Here is a 15427-nt window from a genome sequence, read left to right on the forward strand (position 1 = left end):
GTGCTTCATTGCACTGACAATTATTTGCTTGTCTTGGTAAACTTGGCCTACTTCAATAACATTTGGCGTATGTTTTGTCATGATGATACTTTCATATTCCACAATTGTCGGAGATGTTGGCCTATCAATCAACTTCATTGTTCCTGATACTTCTCCAACTGTGTTACAATTGCTTGACAATTGTACCACGTTAGACATACGATAGTCAGATGAACCTGCACTCAATTAAAAGTATCTACAATTCAGACCTCTGTATATTTATGTGTTCAGTATTTGACAGAGTACTTGAAAAGACATAACAGTTGAATCACATTTGTTATGTAGTATTATTGTAGATAGGTTGTAGTAAAATTGTAGAACACATGAAATTGACAAAATATCAGCACTGAAAAAACAGAGCAAACCTGCAATTGTGCTCGAATTAGAGATACTGCATTGCAAATCGAAATCATGCAATGTTATACACAACAGATACATTCCTAAGTTTTTGCTTTCTTTTTGCGTCTCCATATATACTCGAACTCCCATATCGTTCCGAATTTTCATTGGAGGACAACGTTCGTTGACAGTGTATTTGATTTCGATGATTTTTGTGGAGGTATCGATCATTAGAGCACTGCAATTGCAGAATTCAATTGACTATAATTTGAATCTTCATTGACTACAATTCTATCAACATTAAAATCTTTGTATCTCCCAACGCTATCCCAGTGACCGTTTAGTTGAAGCATACTCGTTAATTTTGACATTATGTCGCGAAATTCTATACAATTGTAACTAATTGTTTGCAATTCTTTTTCAAAACCTTCGTTTATGGAAAACCAGAGGAAACAAAGAAAATCAGAGAATAGAACTTGATTATGGTGCAATGATAATAAAAAAAAATCAGCGTAATAGCAGGATTCTACAAATACATTGGCTTGATTAAGGTGCGATGATTGCGTCAGTAAAATCTCTGAAGAAATATACGCGATCCCAAAATCCCGCGTCTAAATAAGGACGACTACTGCATAAAGGATTCTAGTTTAAACAAATGTATATATTTTGTAGATAGAACTTGTTTAGGTCGGATAAATAACTAAACATGGATATTTTTGGTAATAAAGTTTTAAATAGTGTATAGGAACGAAAAAATATCCCTAATTGTAAATCTTAAACATGAGTTAGTTACTTAGAAAATCTTAAGATAACTTGCTATATCTAGTTAATGTACAATGACAATGCAAAATTCATTATACTGAGCTCAAGTCCGTTGAACATATAACAAGAGTGCAAAAGTTTCATCGATATAATCCTTTTTCTGATAATCGAGAAATCCCCGTGACACACTGGTCCTAAACTCGGTGGTTGATGGGTTTGACCGTTTATTCTTCTCCACAAAAATACCAAGCTTTTGTTTATGGCCGGATTCGAACCCATAACGAGCTTCGTCGATATAATCTACATTTGCTAATACTTAGTTGTCCTAACATGTTGCACAGAATCAAGCCAGAGCAGTTGCCACTGCAGTCATATAGGGAAGTTGAAAAATACACTCAATTTTCTGGGACTAGAAAAGCCATACCGAATAATTAATGGTAAGCACTTCAACATCCCTTCACTCACGAATAAGAATTATAGTTTCTACACACCAGTATGACAGTCAAAAAGAGAACACGATTCATGCAATCCGGATAAACAAAATTAAGGAATGAATCACAGTAAGAGTAAGAATATGGTCAAGTTGTTCAAGGGGTCTGAGAGGAAAACCCACACAATATGAGCTATGTAATGGAGGTGAGACGGGGGCAAGCGCCATCAAGTTATGTTACTACTTCCCCCGTGGCCGGTACTATCAGCAGAATGGATCTGAGGGAATTGTGAATCCTTAACTTGAAGGAGTCCACATGCTACCAACAGAATCTTCATGTAAAAGTTAATCATTTGTTGTTCGTCAAGTGATGGAATTTACACCTAAAAAGATATGATCAAGGGATTTAAGATTCAACCCAGTGAAAATCCGAGGATTTAGAGAAAGGGAAGAATGTACCAGTGTAAGAATAAGAAGTGTAGCAGCGCGCACCTATACGCTATACATAGAGCAAGAGAGCTTTACTTCTGGAGTTCAATGCATCATTTCACTTCCGACATTAATAATGCTGCTGTGACCTGCATTATGTATAGAGATTCAATGAGGATTATCAATACTAGTAACTAGGAAGCAACATATGATCAAATGACATTTTTGGAATTTTACACACACTTGAAACACGCGAATTTACGTTATTGGATGATACTATAACTCTTACAGGGAGAAATGGACAAAATGTACTAGACAGAAACTATAGAGATTCCAACTTCCAAGCAATAGGCCAAACATAACGCTATTGTTATTTCTCATAAAAATGATGGCATTCTTAAAAGTTTTTTTTCCGATGTGAGCTAAAATTGAATCCATATAGTTCAGGAAGCCTGGAATTGTTCTGTAATCAATGATTTGTTTCTTCCTTTTGTTTATTGATGAAATTGTGTCTTCTTTTCTATGTCATGGATGTATGCTTGAAAAGCTTCAACAAACTGGAATAACGCCACTACTAAAACACCCCCACCCACAAACAAAAAGGCAAGTAGTATACTTTAAATCAGACCTTGACAATGTATTGTATGTATCTCTGGCCCTGGCATTTCCACTCCATCATCATTAAGCAATGAAATCCCAGAAGAAGTTATGTTGAAAGGGAATGCAAGAGGTGGAGATAGTGGAGATTTTGCTAATTTTATGAACCTTTGACCTGAAAGATGGAAGAGAGCATCAGCAACTCCCATTTATCTATGTTAATAATCTGCTGTCTACTCGTGAATCAGAAAGCTCAAGTCAGAAAAAAAAAATGTAAGCTTTATTTAGAGACTTCAATGTATCATTTCTTCGAAGTTATGAACCACCGCAATAATTTGTCCGTTCAAGTTGTAAGACCAAATAAAGGATCGAAACCCTCTAACCAACTTCTATCTTCAGGATATGCTAAGAAAGAAATACAAAAATTGAGAGCATAAATGAGCATGAGGTTAATTCTACAGTAGTGTTCAGGCATGCCGAACGCAATAGGACCTATCGCAAGACAAATAATAACTTTGGCAAATTTCTTTGCTTCCAAATGTTTTATTTTCTTCTCCAAAAGTTCCAAGGATAGGAAATGCTTGTCACATAATTGTACAGTTTAACAGATAAAGAAGATTTTTCTAGTTACATATTTGTGGGTTGTTATCCGTATTACAAATAAATTCTGCTAATTATCAGGTGCTGGCTTTTGGCGTAAGTTTGGAGTAACAATGTCCTGGAGAATACAAAGATATAAATTTTATCGAAGAGACCAGTTCTGACCACCATCCAATTGTACACCAATCAACTCCTCTCCCTCGCATAATCTGTCTGCAGTGATTTTTCAGATAACAGAATCCAGAAGAGCATGTAGTCGGTTAAAGACCAACAAACAAAAATATAGTAACAGCACTTATTTACTCGAGCTAATTTCATGGACTGCGACGTAAGCAGAGTGCTGACACATCAGAACCAAAGGTGAGCACAAAGGCGAGTTTGAAAACCAAAAAAACACAAATTTCCTATCCACAGAATAAAGACAGAAGAATTAACAGCAAAACAAAAATCCAGGATCACCAATTCTGAGAAAAGAAGATCAAACCTGATCTTGATTCAAATACAAGACGAATACTAACAGCATGAGCCCAGTGGATCCCTAAAGCAGCAACAAGATGAGAATCAAGATTTGTGGAAGCTTCTGAACGATCGACTCTGCTCAGTTCTGAAAGGAAGTTTTACGTGTTAAAAAATAAGGACGTGTCTGCCTCTGGTACCATGTTAAAAAAAGGACACTGGGTTTAACTCAACCCACATAAGCTAGCTCATAAGTGAGGATTGCCCAAATTATTAGAAGGACACCACAACCCATTTTCTCAACCAACATGGGACACTCTTAACAGTGTCCAAAGTTTTATGGGCCGTGTGAAGTAACACAAAGGGTAGGACCTGTTGCTTATGCACTACAATTTCCCGAAAGTTCTCAGCTACACCTTGTATTTTCATGCTTGATAGTTGAAATGAAGATTGGACCGGGTGTATCTCTACAACAGCTTCTCCTGTCAACCGAAGCAGATGGACAGATTTTGACTCGACCTATAGCAATACTACAGAGCAAACTGGTGAAAGAAAACAAATGGAATTTCAGCGAAGATACTTGTACAATAGGAAAATTTACCTCCAAAAGAAGCAACACAAGAAGATAGGAAGGTAATCAAGCTTAGTTTCCAAAGTTTATCTAGCAACAGCTTGCTCGAGGTCGAGTATGACTCCAAAGGCATAAGGAATGTAATGAGCTGGAGTAGACTTTCTAAATTAGGGTAAAACTGAATTTCAATTGGGATGTTTTGAGATGACAGTGTTTAGCTAAGCATAGGGTTACTTCACTTTTGACGTTGCAGAATAATAGTAAGGTGACTTGAGCTGGAGGAAGATATATGTGGCTGGGATGAATCTAGTTGAGGGCCCAGATAGTTCAGCTTATTCCATATATGCAGACAAACAAGAGAGAGGAATCAGTTCTGCACTACCAGTAAAACACAAAACTCGGAATCTTATAATAAACTCAACACAAACCTCTAATCTACTTCTTGAATGAATAAATTTTCATAAGTTTAGCACATGAACACATTTTAACCATTAATTTCAGGGAAGAATGTGCAACCAAACATGCTTTGGTGACATGGAACCAAGCATAATTTATGGCAATGATCCTACTGTCGCTCAAAATATATTTCTTTATTTAAGAAAAACAAAGAAAAGCTCCCATCATTATTAATAAAAGCTGTATTTATTTTATAGGAAAAAGTATCAAACGACTTTAGTGCACCACGATACCTTGGAAAGAATAGTGGGAAGTTTCATCACGACTTTGAGATCTCACTTGGTTGGTTACTACTACAGGAATTCGTGAAAATTCTGCAACTGATCTGAAAATGGCAAAGAAGCAACACCAGATTAGAATAGAACATTGATCACCTGCTTGGATTGGCGGAAGAAGAGAGATACATTCTCGATATTCATTCAGAAAGACAATATTCTCACTTAATAAATGATATATGCCAACCCAATGAATGTTGCCTCTGAGGTCCTTGGACACCTTCACTGGAGAGAGTGAAAAGTTCATGAGTATCACTATGGCGAAAAAGAAAAAATGTGAAAAACAGTATAATGCTATTGAGTTTTCAGAGAATTATTAAACCAGCATTGCCACATAACATGAAATCACACCAACTGCAAGAAGAGGATTCTGAGCACCACGTGTCAAATCTCTGTTTTCGCATAATCAAAGATATTATAGAATATACTCCCAACAAAACCAGGTTACCATGAATTCCAGACAGTATGTATTGAGACCCAAATTTTCACATTGAGAATGATTGCATAAATTTCCTAGAAAAGCAATAGAATCTGATATAACACATTATTCTTGTAAACAACCTAAGAGCACAAATCTAAGCTAGCGTTTGGACATAGATTTGGTTGAAACTTGAAAAGAGAAAAAATAATTTTTGGAAGTTGAAGTTGTGTTTGGACATGCATTTTAATTGGAAAAAAGTTGAAGCTTTGTGAGCGGAAGAAAAATTTTCACTCAAAAACTGGTAAAATTCAATTTTTTTAATTGCATGAACAAACAATATTTTCAATTTTTTTTTGAAAAAAATTAACCAAAATCTATGGCCAAACGGGAGCTAAAAGTACTCAGACAGATGTTATCTGGACTACCAAGATATTCACAATTTTTTCAAGTGGATATTAGGGAAAAAGTTTATAACTCCAGTAGAAGTTGTACTCCAAAGGAAGTACATGTTGAGAAATTACGCAGGAAAAGTGAAAAGGGAATTACCCTGCAAGAAGAGCAGCCATGCTGTCGATGATCAGCAATTTCACACCATGTTGAAATAGTGAAACTCTGATTTTCTGCAAGCTGACAGAAACACAGACTATAATTAGTAAAAAAAGAAATCTTCCAATACTTGCACAATTGGACGAGTGTTACAAAAGCTAGAATCTGAATGGCAAAGTTAAGAGGCTGCTTCGGACAGCAGACAATGCCGGCCACAATTGAGGATGAGTGTTATGAAAGCTAGAATCTGGGGGTCACTTTAAAGAACCTTATTTTTAAGTATATTTTCTACTATTTCTATACCGGGATTTTCTAAAAAAATTAATGAATTATTACTTTATCCAAGAACATGTTTTGGACAACAGTAGGATCAAACAGAGGGAAAAGGAAATTATAGTACAGGAACTAAATAAAATACATGCATTGTGAACACAGCATATAAATGTTGCACGGATGTTTTGTTAGTCACTTGGTTGTTATAAAATCGGAGGTATACGGGCTTTAACACAATATTGTACATGACTTCCCATTGGATTTACTCTTTAACATGTTCATGACCACCATTCACCAAACAATTAATTTTCCAATAAAGCCACTTTCCTCCGAACCATCTAACCAACTGTATTAACCTATATAACTCCTAAGTCCACCCTTCAGAGAAGAGAAGAGAAGATGAACACGTAGAAAGTCAATTTCATTAACGGACTCATACTCCTTCCAACAATATAATCCAGAATCTAAATATTCGCGAGTTCACTATTGCATCAAAACTCAGAATAACAACACATAGGTAAAGCTGCAACAAACCTATCAGTGAATTCAGAAAGGGATGTCGGTCTTAAAACTAGGATCCTTCCAGCCATCTGCAACATCAAAAGGGGGAACATCCTCACTAAACTCTTCAACTCAATGTATTGCACAGAAAACATTAAAGGGTGCATCAGCATCAACATATGTCAAAGGGTCTGCTATACTACGTGCTCTGACATAGTTGACTTGCAAAATTAAAAGATGTCCGACTCTTTATTTTTTTTCCCTTTCACCGTCATTTTAGCAAAGACACACGGACATAGTTGAACATGGAAGAGACGTGTTTATAGACATCTTCAAGTCAATCATTAAAGGAGAAAAGTCAACTTAGAAATGGTCATCATGATTATCTATGCACCAAGTTATAGAAAAGACTGGAGATCTAGACCTTGCATCCTACCATGACCGTTTTCATGGCTCGCAAGCAATTTATAGACTTAAATTAGAAACTGACTTAAAATCTTTCGCTCCCTTGTTCACGGTTGTCATTTCAAAGTCCTAAATTATTCAAAAAATATGGCAGAAAGCACTAGACAAAATGCTGCATACCTCCTGTGCCATCCCTTCAGCGTGAAATGCTTCGGGGAAGCTATTATATCCCATTTCTATCATCCTGGGAAGACACTTGAGAAACAGAATTGTCAGTATTTCCAATTATAACACAGCAACCTCAGTACCAAAAGCCTAAAAAATGGCAGCCCGGTACACTAAGCTCCCGCTATGCACGGGGCCCGGGTAAGAGCCGGACCACAAGGGTCTATCGTACGCAACCTTACCCTGCATTTCTGCAAGAGGCTGTTTCCACGGCTCGAACCCGTGACCTCCTGGTCACATGGCAGCAACTTTACCGGTTACGCCAAGGCTCCCCTTCAAAAGTGACCAAAAGCCTGAAAAGTGAAAATACCTCCTTGAACTAAACTTGGATTCTGTATCGATATAAATTACTGAACCATCTAAGCCACCATAACTTAATGGAAGAGAAGCTAATAACGAAAGCTTCAAACAGAACTGCAATTTAAGACAGAAGAAGCTCAATCAAAAGTTTACCAAAGGCAACAAATGGTTTAAAAGCAAGGAAACACATAGCACTATTATGGGAAGATAGAAAAAAAGGGCACCCCGGTGCACAAGGCATCCCGCGTTCACGCAGGGTCCGGGGAAGGGGCACTATTATGGGAAAATATCAGATTAAAGAATATGAAATGTCTCTCGATGTACTCCACTTAGCATTTCTTTTCAGCAGGCAATCACATTAGATAGAAGCGAAGAAACTTCAAGCAACCCCAAAAGGCCCAACCAACCACTAAAAAGGAAAATAAAAAGTAATGTAGAAGTTCGGAAAGCAAGCTTGTTTGAAGTTCGAAGCAGACAATCGTGCCTGAGTTTTACCAATGCCTGCTGGACCCACTAGCTCTGTCACAACACCAAAAGGAATTCCACCACACAAAGCATTATCGAGTCCTTTTAGACAAGTTGGAAGATGGCCAGCCATTCTCTCATTTTGAACCCTCTGTTCCAGCAATGAAAGTGCCTAAGTCACAGGAAGAGGAGGGGGAAAAGTGAGTTTGCATCTCCTCTTGAAGAAATGAACAACGGATTTTGCCTTTATAAACTTACAGTTTGGTAAGGAGGACATGTAATTTCACTGATGTGTGCCACTGCTGATGCTACTACAGCTAAATCCACATCTAACAATTCCATCAACTCGAATTCTGTCAATGACAATACGTCCTGGGACCATAGAACAAACATAAATTAATGGAAACAAATTGAAAGCAATTTGTCAGGAAGTTAATAAGGTTCAAAACAGGATACATGAAATTGATCCCCTCACCGTGTTCTAGGTGAAAATCTATACTGCACTTAAACCAAGGTACTAAATTATAAGGAAAAATGAAACACACATGCACACTTGAAATATGAAAGCAACAATCAGAATCTAATGAAACACACATGCACACCGGTGTCTTGTTGATATGAGGAAACAAGTACCTGCGGGAAAACAAGAAACTAAAGGTGCTCCATATAAAAAAGACTTTTCCTTGTGTGATCTCATTTTCGCACTCGGCATAGACAGTTAGACGCGTGATTGAGATAATTCATCAGTGCTTATTAGAGCAATGACCAGACTCATAAATACTTCATCTGGTTTAGTGTAAAAAACTAGGAAAGTATTTTTCTTGTTTGACAGTTTTTGATTGACTTAAAACTTCATAAAATGTCTTCTTATTAACATCTTGAACACCTCAGAATATCAAATCAATAAACATTCAAAATAAAAGCATCACTAGTTTTTCACTTCAATTACCTACACCAATACTCAATACCAAATTCCTATGCACATTCATCTAATACAGTGTTCCCACTTCCTATATTTCACTACTCATCGCCATAACAACCCCCCCCCCCCCCACACACACACACACATCTTCCCTCAACCAGTGAATTTCAAGAAAACACCAAAATGATGAATTTAACAAAAATGAGCTCTTTTAATCATAAAACATTAGAAGTAGACACTAAATTTAATTTAAAAAGACAAAAACTAATCATTGGGTGTTAAAATTTGCACCTCAACATGTGTTAATAGACTTTGTTACACTTAGAAATATCAATCTTTAAACATAATTGCCCTTCTGAATAGGATCAAACTTAGGGATGAAACTGTACATTCCATACGTAAATTTGAAGAACACAAAGAACTAAAACAAGCTCACATAGTTTAAATGCTAATGAATGAAGAATTCAGAAGGCAACAAAGATTCTTACACTTGAAGAAAAAAATGTGTGAATATATTTAGCACAAGTAAAATTAACAAAGAAAGAAAGGGTTAAAAGGAGACCTTAGCAGTAATAAGGTTACGAGCAGAAAAAATGTAGGCAATAGACTTGGGAAGACCCATTTCGCTAAGCAGCTTGTTCGCCATAGCTTTCTTCCTCTCCCTCTTCTTTCTCTCTTTTATCTTTCAAGTTGTGTCATTATTTATATTTTGGGTAGGTTTAAAATAGGAGTAGTTACTTAAATATATTTTTAGCAGCTTTAATCCTTTTAAATTTACCACAGGTAAATATTTTTTGTTCTTCGTCAAATATTTATCAAATTTCGACGGCTAAATTCAACAGAATTGTGACCAACAAAAAGTTCAGAGTCACCAAAAAAATCCTATCAAATCCCCAAAAACCAAACCAAAAAAAATAATAAACAAAAGAAGTAGAAAATACACTTTTAAAAATTGCACCAGCTACCTGAAATAGTCTAAAAATAGTAGAAGCTTAAAAAAAAAACTCTCAAAGGTGTTGATAGTTTCTTAATGAATAACTTGTTAGTGTCTTGGTGAAAATATTTTCCGTTATACCAAACTCACCCTAATGCTCATAACTGTGACGTGTCTTTAGCAGTTGTCAAATTAGTAATGTACAGCTTTATGTTGCAAACATAAGGTTTTATGCTCGAATTACTTTTTAATCCCTTTGATGTGTTGTGTGGTATAAAACTCTTCAGAACTTATTGCATCATTTACCCTTTACTATTAGAACTTTGCATTTTGCGATCCGCAAAGAGTGTTGGAAGACAAAAAATGACCTTGAATTAAACAATCTTTTTGTTGTTTTACTCACTATATAACGATCTTTGTCTAATTTTACTCACCATTATAACAATCCTTACGTTATTATTCACCCCATAACCATTTAAACCCCCTACATAACTAGTCTATGAACCAAACTTTAACGTAAAATAATATTTAGCCTCTGTCTACCCCTTGCTCCTTATATAAACGAAACACCAAGTGAAAATAGAGCACCTTTCTTTTGTGTCATGGTATGTCATACATTTTGTCTTCCTTTCTTCTCTTCTGGTCAATTCCAGTTAAAGGAGCTCACCTAGAAAGATTTAGCCATCCAAAACATATTATTCTTCTCCTCATCCTTTACTAGACATTGGTTTTGTCGATTCGTTCCACATCTTTCCTGTTAGAGGTTAAGCTAACATGAACAAAATATGCAGGGGTCCTTCTCAAGGTTTCAACGTGGGTGATGCAAAAAATTTGAGCCATAGAAGATCACTAATGGGTTCTGTCAAGAGGATTTTATCCAGCACATTGGATATGGCAAATTGTTCCGGGGGTTTATAGATGATGGTGAAGGAATGCGGGAGGTTACTGTCAAAACATGGGATTCGTATCCACGAAAATTCCGGGTGAGTAAATGCTATATTTCACTTATTGGTTCTGTGTGTGTTGTCATTTCACTAATTTTGTGACTTTGCAACAGGATGAAATTGTATTACTTGAAAGGTCAGAAATTAAGTCTCATCCTCGCTTGATGAAGTTGATTGGCTTTTGTCTCGCTGTAGTTTATGATATGAAGTTCAAGACACCCTTGTGGAATTCACTTCGTTCTGGTATTGACTTACTTGAACTTTGTTGAATAATTAGTTGTTTCTTGGACTTGCTAATACTGTGTTACACACTTTTAGCTGAATTTGGCCGGTGGAAGGAGCGAATGAAGGTGGCAACTGATTATGCACTGCTCCTGATAACATTATAGTATGATTGATGAGGTCTGAAATGCTATTCCGTGTCTCTCAGTGTCATATCCCCTGATTCCCGCCTTGAGAATATCTCCTACAATTTTCGATGCAGGAATATAACATTAAGCTGGTGGACTTTAGAGTCAATGCATTCCCGCAGATACTTGGGGTTTACATACTCCATAACTTCCACATTTTTATGATGTTTGATCTTGTGGATATTGTTGTATGGAGCTCCAATATCACTCCCTTATAATGTTTTTGGGCTGAGATTATAGTGCATATATTTTGTCTTTCTTCTACTTGCCCTAAAACTCTTACAGTTTGGAGTAAATTTAAGTTGACTCTTATGCTATTTCATCTGCAAGCAACAAGGTACATCCATCCTGTATACTTTTGGTTAGTTCGTCCATAGCTAGGTAAACAGGTACGAGTTTAACCATGATTCCTGCTGTAAATTTGCGATCATAAGAAAATCAGTTTGTCTTTTTTTCTACGGTTCGCACTTGCGAAAGCTTCGTTATACACATCTCTTTCTTTTAATCAGGTAAAAGTAAAGCTTTTATTGATAAGCAGCACAGAGAAGGTGCTGTACAACAAAAGGTTGCACCTGACACAGTGGGTATTTACATGAGTACAAAAGGAAAACTTCCTAGTCTTGTATAACAGTAATGAACTCTATGAGTTCTTCTTTGTCCTCTATTAGAACATTTTACACAAAAATGACGGCAGGCATATGCAATCAAACTTGATTTTATAGATAGGTTCGTGTCTACTTTCCAAACACTTGAGGCTCCTCTCCTTCCAAATTATCTACCAGATGCACGTAGGTGTTTTGTTCCACATCCTCTTTTCTTCCTGGTGATACCTTTTCTATTCCAGCAAATAAATAGCTCTTTTGGAGATTTTGGCAATACCCGTTTCAACTTGAACATGTTCAGGAACATAACCCAGAGGTTAACTGTCACCTTGCAATACAAAAATTATGTGGTAGTTACTTTGCATTTCTCTTATGCATAGATAGCACCAGTTGCACATGTTGTGTCTTGTGACCAGTTTCTTTCCTCCTATGAGATTCTTGGCATATCTTCCGAACTAAACTCGGTCTCCGCATCTCGGTCCCTAAATGTAAATTCTTGTCCTCTAGGTTTTCTGAAATGTTCTATCTCTTGTTTGGTGACATGCATTTTCTGAAATGCTATCATCAACAGCTAGCTTCTTGATTGAAAGAATTGTGTTATTCTCTCCACAAGTCAGCCATAGAAACCTTGATTTTTTCTCAAAGAAATCTCTCTTTGCCACATCTTCCAAATGCATCTGAAAATGTTAGGATCGGGAACCCGGGTAGTGCGGAATTTAGTCAAACAACGGTATAATGACAATAACAAAGACAATGGAAGTTGATATTAACAACAATTAAAGAATATAAAAAAGACAAAAATTTAACGTGGTTCGGTCAAGGTGACCTACGTCGACAAGCGGAGAGGAGCAATTTTACTATACCAACAAGAGTACAAAAAGAGAGTACAAAATTAGAGTAAATACTTTAATTAATTCCAAATACCCCAAGAATATAACCTCACAAGATCACTCCAAATAAAGGGTTCACACAAGTGTTTCCCAACACTCACTCTCTTACAAAATACTTTATAATAAAATAAAGGAGGAGAAAAAAAGACAAGAGTGAAAAGCTCTTGAATTGATATGTTTTCAAATGAGGAGAAATTCCTCTATTTATAGCAAGAAATCCTTGGCCTAATGATGGATATTATGTCATGGCAAATGTCATGATCCACAAATTTGTTATAATGGATATTATGTCATGGCAAATGTCATGAACCACAAATTTGTTATAATGGATATTATGTCATGGCAAATGTCATGAAAATTTGGTCATATTACAAATCTCCACATTGGCCTAATTTCGGCTTATATATAGTAAATTTGCTCAATCTTCTCCGCAAAAACCCCAATGGACAAAATCATTTTTCGTAAATGCCAATCAAGTTCAGGTAAAGCTTGAACTTGGACACTAGAAGAGGTTTTGTGAACATGTCAGCAGGATTATCTCTGGTGTTGATCTTCTGAACAGAGACTTTTCTTTTAGCAATGGTTTCTCGGATGAAATGATACATTATATCAATGTGCTTCGTACTCTCATGATACATTTGATCTTTAGTCAAGTGAATGGCACTTTGACTATCGCAGAAAATGGTGATACCACCTTGGTGTAAACTAAGTTCCGCAAATAGACCCTCCAACCATAAAGCTTCTTTGATCGCCTCGGTCACTACCACATATTCTGCTTCGGTAGTAGATAAAGCTATTACATGTTGTAATGTAGTTTTCCAATTAATAGCACAACCACCGATGCAAAATACATAGCATGTCAATGATCTTCTTTTGTCAAGATCACCTACATAATTTGAGTCTACAAAACCAACCAAAGTGTTAGTATTTCTCCCAAACTCCAAACATGTGTTTGAAGTACCTCGCAAGTATCTGAGAATCCATTTCACAGCATGCCAATGTGTTTTACCAGGGCAAGCCATATACCGGCTTACCACACTCACTGCTTGTGAAATGTCTGGACGTGTACAAACCATTGCATATATAATACTGCCGACTGCACTGGAATAAGGAACATGTGCCATGTACCTCTCTTCTTCCTCTAACTGCGGGAACTGAGCAACTGATAACTTAAAATGAGCAGCAAGAGGGGTACTAACTGGTTTAGCATCTTTCATGCCAAACCTCTCCAAGACTTTCTCCAAGTACTTCTTCTGGGTCAGAAATAGCTTGTTGGCTTTTCGATCTCTTTTGATCTCCATGCCAAGGATTTTCTTAGCTGCTCCCAAATCTTTCATCTCAAATTCACTTTTCAGCTGACTTTTCAAATTGTGAATTTCTGTTAAATCCTTAACAGCAATGAGCATGTCATCAACGTATAATAAAGGTACACAAATGAACCATCATTTAACTTCCGGAAGTAAACACAACTATCATACATGCTCCTCGAATAACCATGACCCAACATAAAGGAATCAAACCTTTTATACCATTGTCTTGGAGACTGCTTTAATCCGTATAAGCATTTCTTCAACAAGCAAACATGATCTTCTTTTTCTTCAATTTCAAATCATTCGGGTTGATGCATGTATATTTGTTCCTCAAGTTCGCCATGTAAGAAAGCTGTCTTAATATCAAGTTGTACTAATTCCAAATCATACATGGCAAAGAAGGCAAGCAATACACGAATAGAGCTTTGTTTAATAACAGGTGAGAAAATATCATTAAAATCAAGTCCTTGTACCTGACTATAGCCCTTTGCAACTAATCGTGCCTTATACCTCGCATCTTCAACCCTTGGAATGCCATCCTTTTTCTTGAAGACCCATTTGCAACCAAAAATTCTTTTTCCTGATGGTGGCTTCACAAGAGACCAAGTACCATTCTTGTGGAGAGACTCAATTTCTTCATTCATTGCAATCAGCCACTTGGCTGAGTCAGCACCAGAAACTGCTTCTGAATATTTTGATGGTTCTCCAATTTCTTCAGTTTCCTATGCAACTGAAAAAGCAAATGCAACATAATCTCCAAACCTTAATGGTTGTTTACCTTCTCTTCTTGGTCTATGTTTGGCTATAAAATACTCCTCTTCTTCCGGTTTAACTTCAGGAGTCTCAACTTCAGGAATTTCAGCTTCTGTCTTAGCTTCAGGAGTTTCAACTATATTTTGCTCCAAAGTTGATGAGCTTGGCTCAAAAGGAATGCCAATCTCAATCTTCACTTGGTTTTGTGTACTCTTTCCTTTATCTGTATTGCAAGAACTAGAAGACTCTTTTCTAGAATGCAACATAGATAATTCATCAAAGGTTACATCTCTGCTAATTATAAATTTTGGTGCCGTGGGATCAGGATACCATAGTCGGTATCCTTTCACCCCATATGTATACCCAAGGAAAATACACTTTTTAGTCCTTGGCTCTAATTTTCCATCATTTACATACATGTATGCAGGGCAACCAAATATCTTTAAATCAGAAAAATTAGCAGGAGTACCTGACCACATTTCCTCTGGAGTCTTAAAGTTCAAAGGTGCAGAAGGAGCTCGGTTGATAATATAACAAGCTGTAGAGATAGCTTTTGCCCAAAAGGCATTTGT

The 15427-nt window shown here is 36.6% G+C and overlaps 1 protein-coding gene and 1 long non-coding RNA gene across 10 annotated transcripts; one reads left to right on the plus strand and one right to left on the minus strand.

Moving 5' to 3' along the window:
- Positions 1–1571: 1571 nt before the first annotated feature.
- LOC104116714 (DNA repair protein RAD51 homolog 2) lies at positions 1572–9831 on the minus strand. Of its 8 annotated transcripts, none has more exons than XR_011413346.1 (16): positions 9575–9812; positions 8349–8462; positions 8110–8262; positions 7636–7739; positions 7281–7344; positions 6729–6784; positions 5922–6002; positions 5120–5179; positions 4913–5004; positions 4463–4554; positions 4254–4371; positions 4069–4134; positions 3681–3800; positions 2628–2771; positions 2030–2148; positions 1572–1953 (listed from the first exon to the last, which is right to left on the minus strand). XR_011413346.1 is itself a non-coding variant. In XM_009627629.4 (16 exons), exons 1-15 carry the CDS (start codon positions 9656–9658, stop codon positions 2105–2107), a joined length of 1392 nt encoding a protein of 463 aa, XP_009625924.1. In that variant the 5' UTR covers positions 9659–9810; the 3' UTR covers positions 1572–1953; positions 2063–2104. The 8 variants fall into 8 exon arrangements, 4 of the variants coding, with proteins under 4 accessions (XP_009625924.1, XP_009625928.1, XP_009625927.1 ...); XM_009627629.4 differs by having other exon boundaries at positions 2063–2148; positions 9575–9810; XR_011413347.1 differs by lacking the exons at positions 1572–1953; positions 2030–2148 and having other exon boundaries at positions 2746–2771; positions 3891–4134; positions 9575–9831.
- A 636-nt stretch (positions 9832–10467) lies between these two features.
- Positions 10468–11529, plus strand: LOC138904112 (uncharacterized). 2 transcript variants are annotated; one of them, XR_011413350.1, is made up of 3 exons: positions 10468–10551; positions 10738–10929; positions 11004–11529. It is a non-coding gene; the product is annotated as an uncharacterized lncRNA (long non-coding RNA). The 2 variants fall into 2 exon arrangements; XR_011413349.1 differs by lacking the exon at positions 10468–10551 and having other exon boundaries at positions 10558–10929.
- The last annotated feature ends 3898 nt before the right edge of the window (positions 11530–15427 follow it).

Source organism: Nicotiana tomentosiformis, unplaced genomic scaffold, assembly GCF_000390325.3.
Source record: "Nicotiana tomentosiformis unplaced genomic scaffold, ASM39032v3 Un00426, whole genome shotgun sequence".
NCBI lineage: Eukaryota > Viridiplantae > Streptophyta > Magnoliopsida > Solanales > Solanaceae > Nicotiana > Nicotiana tomentosiformis.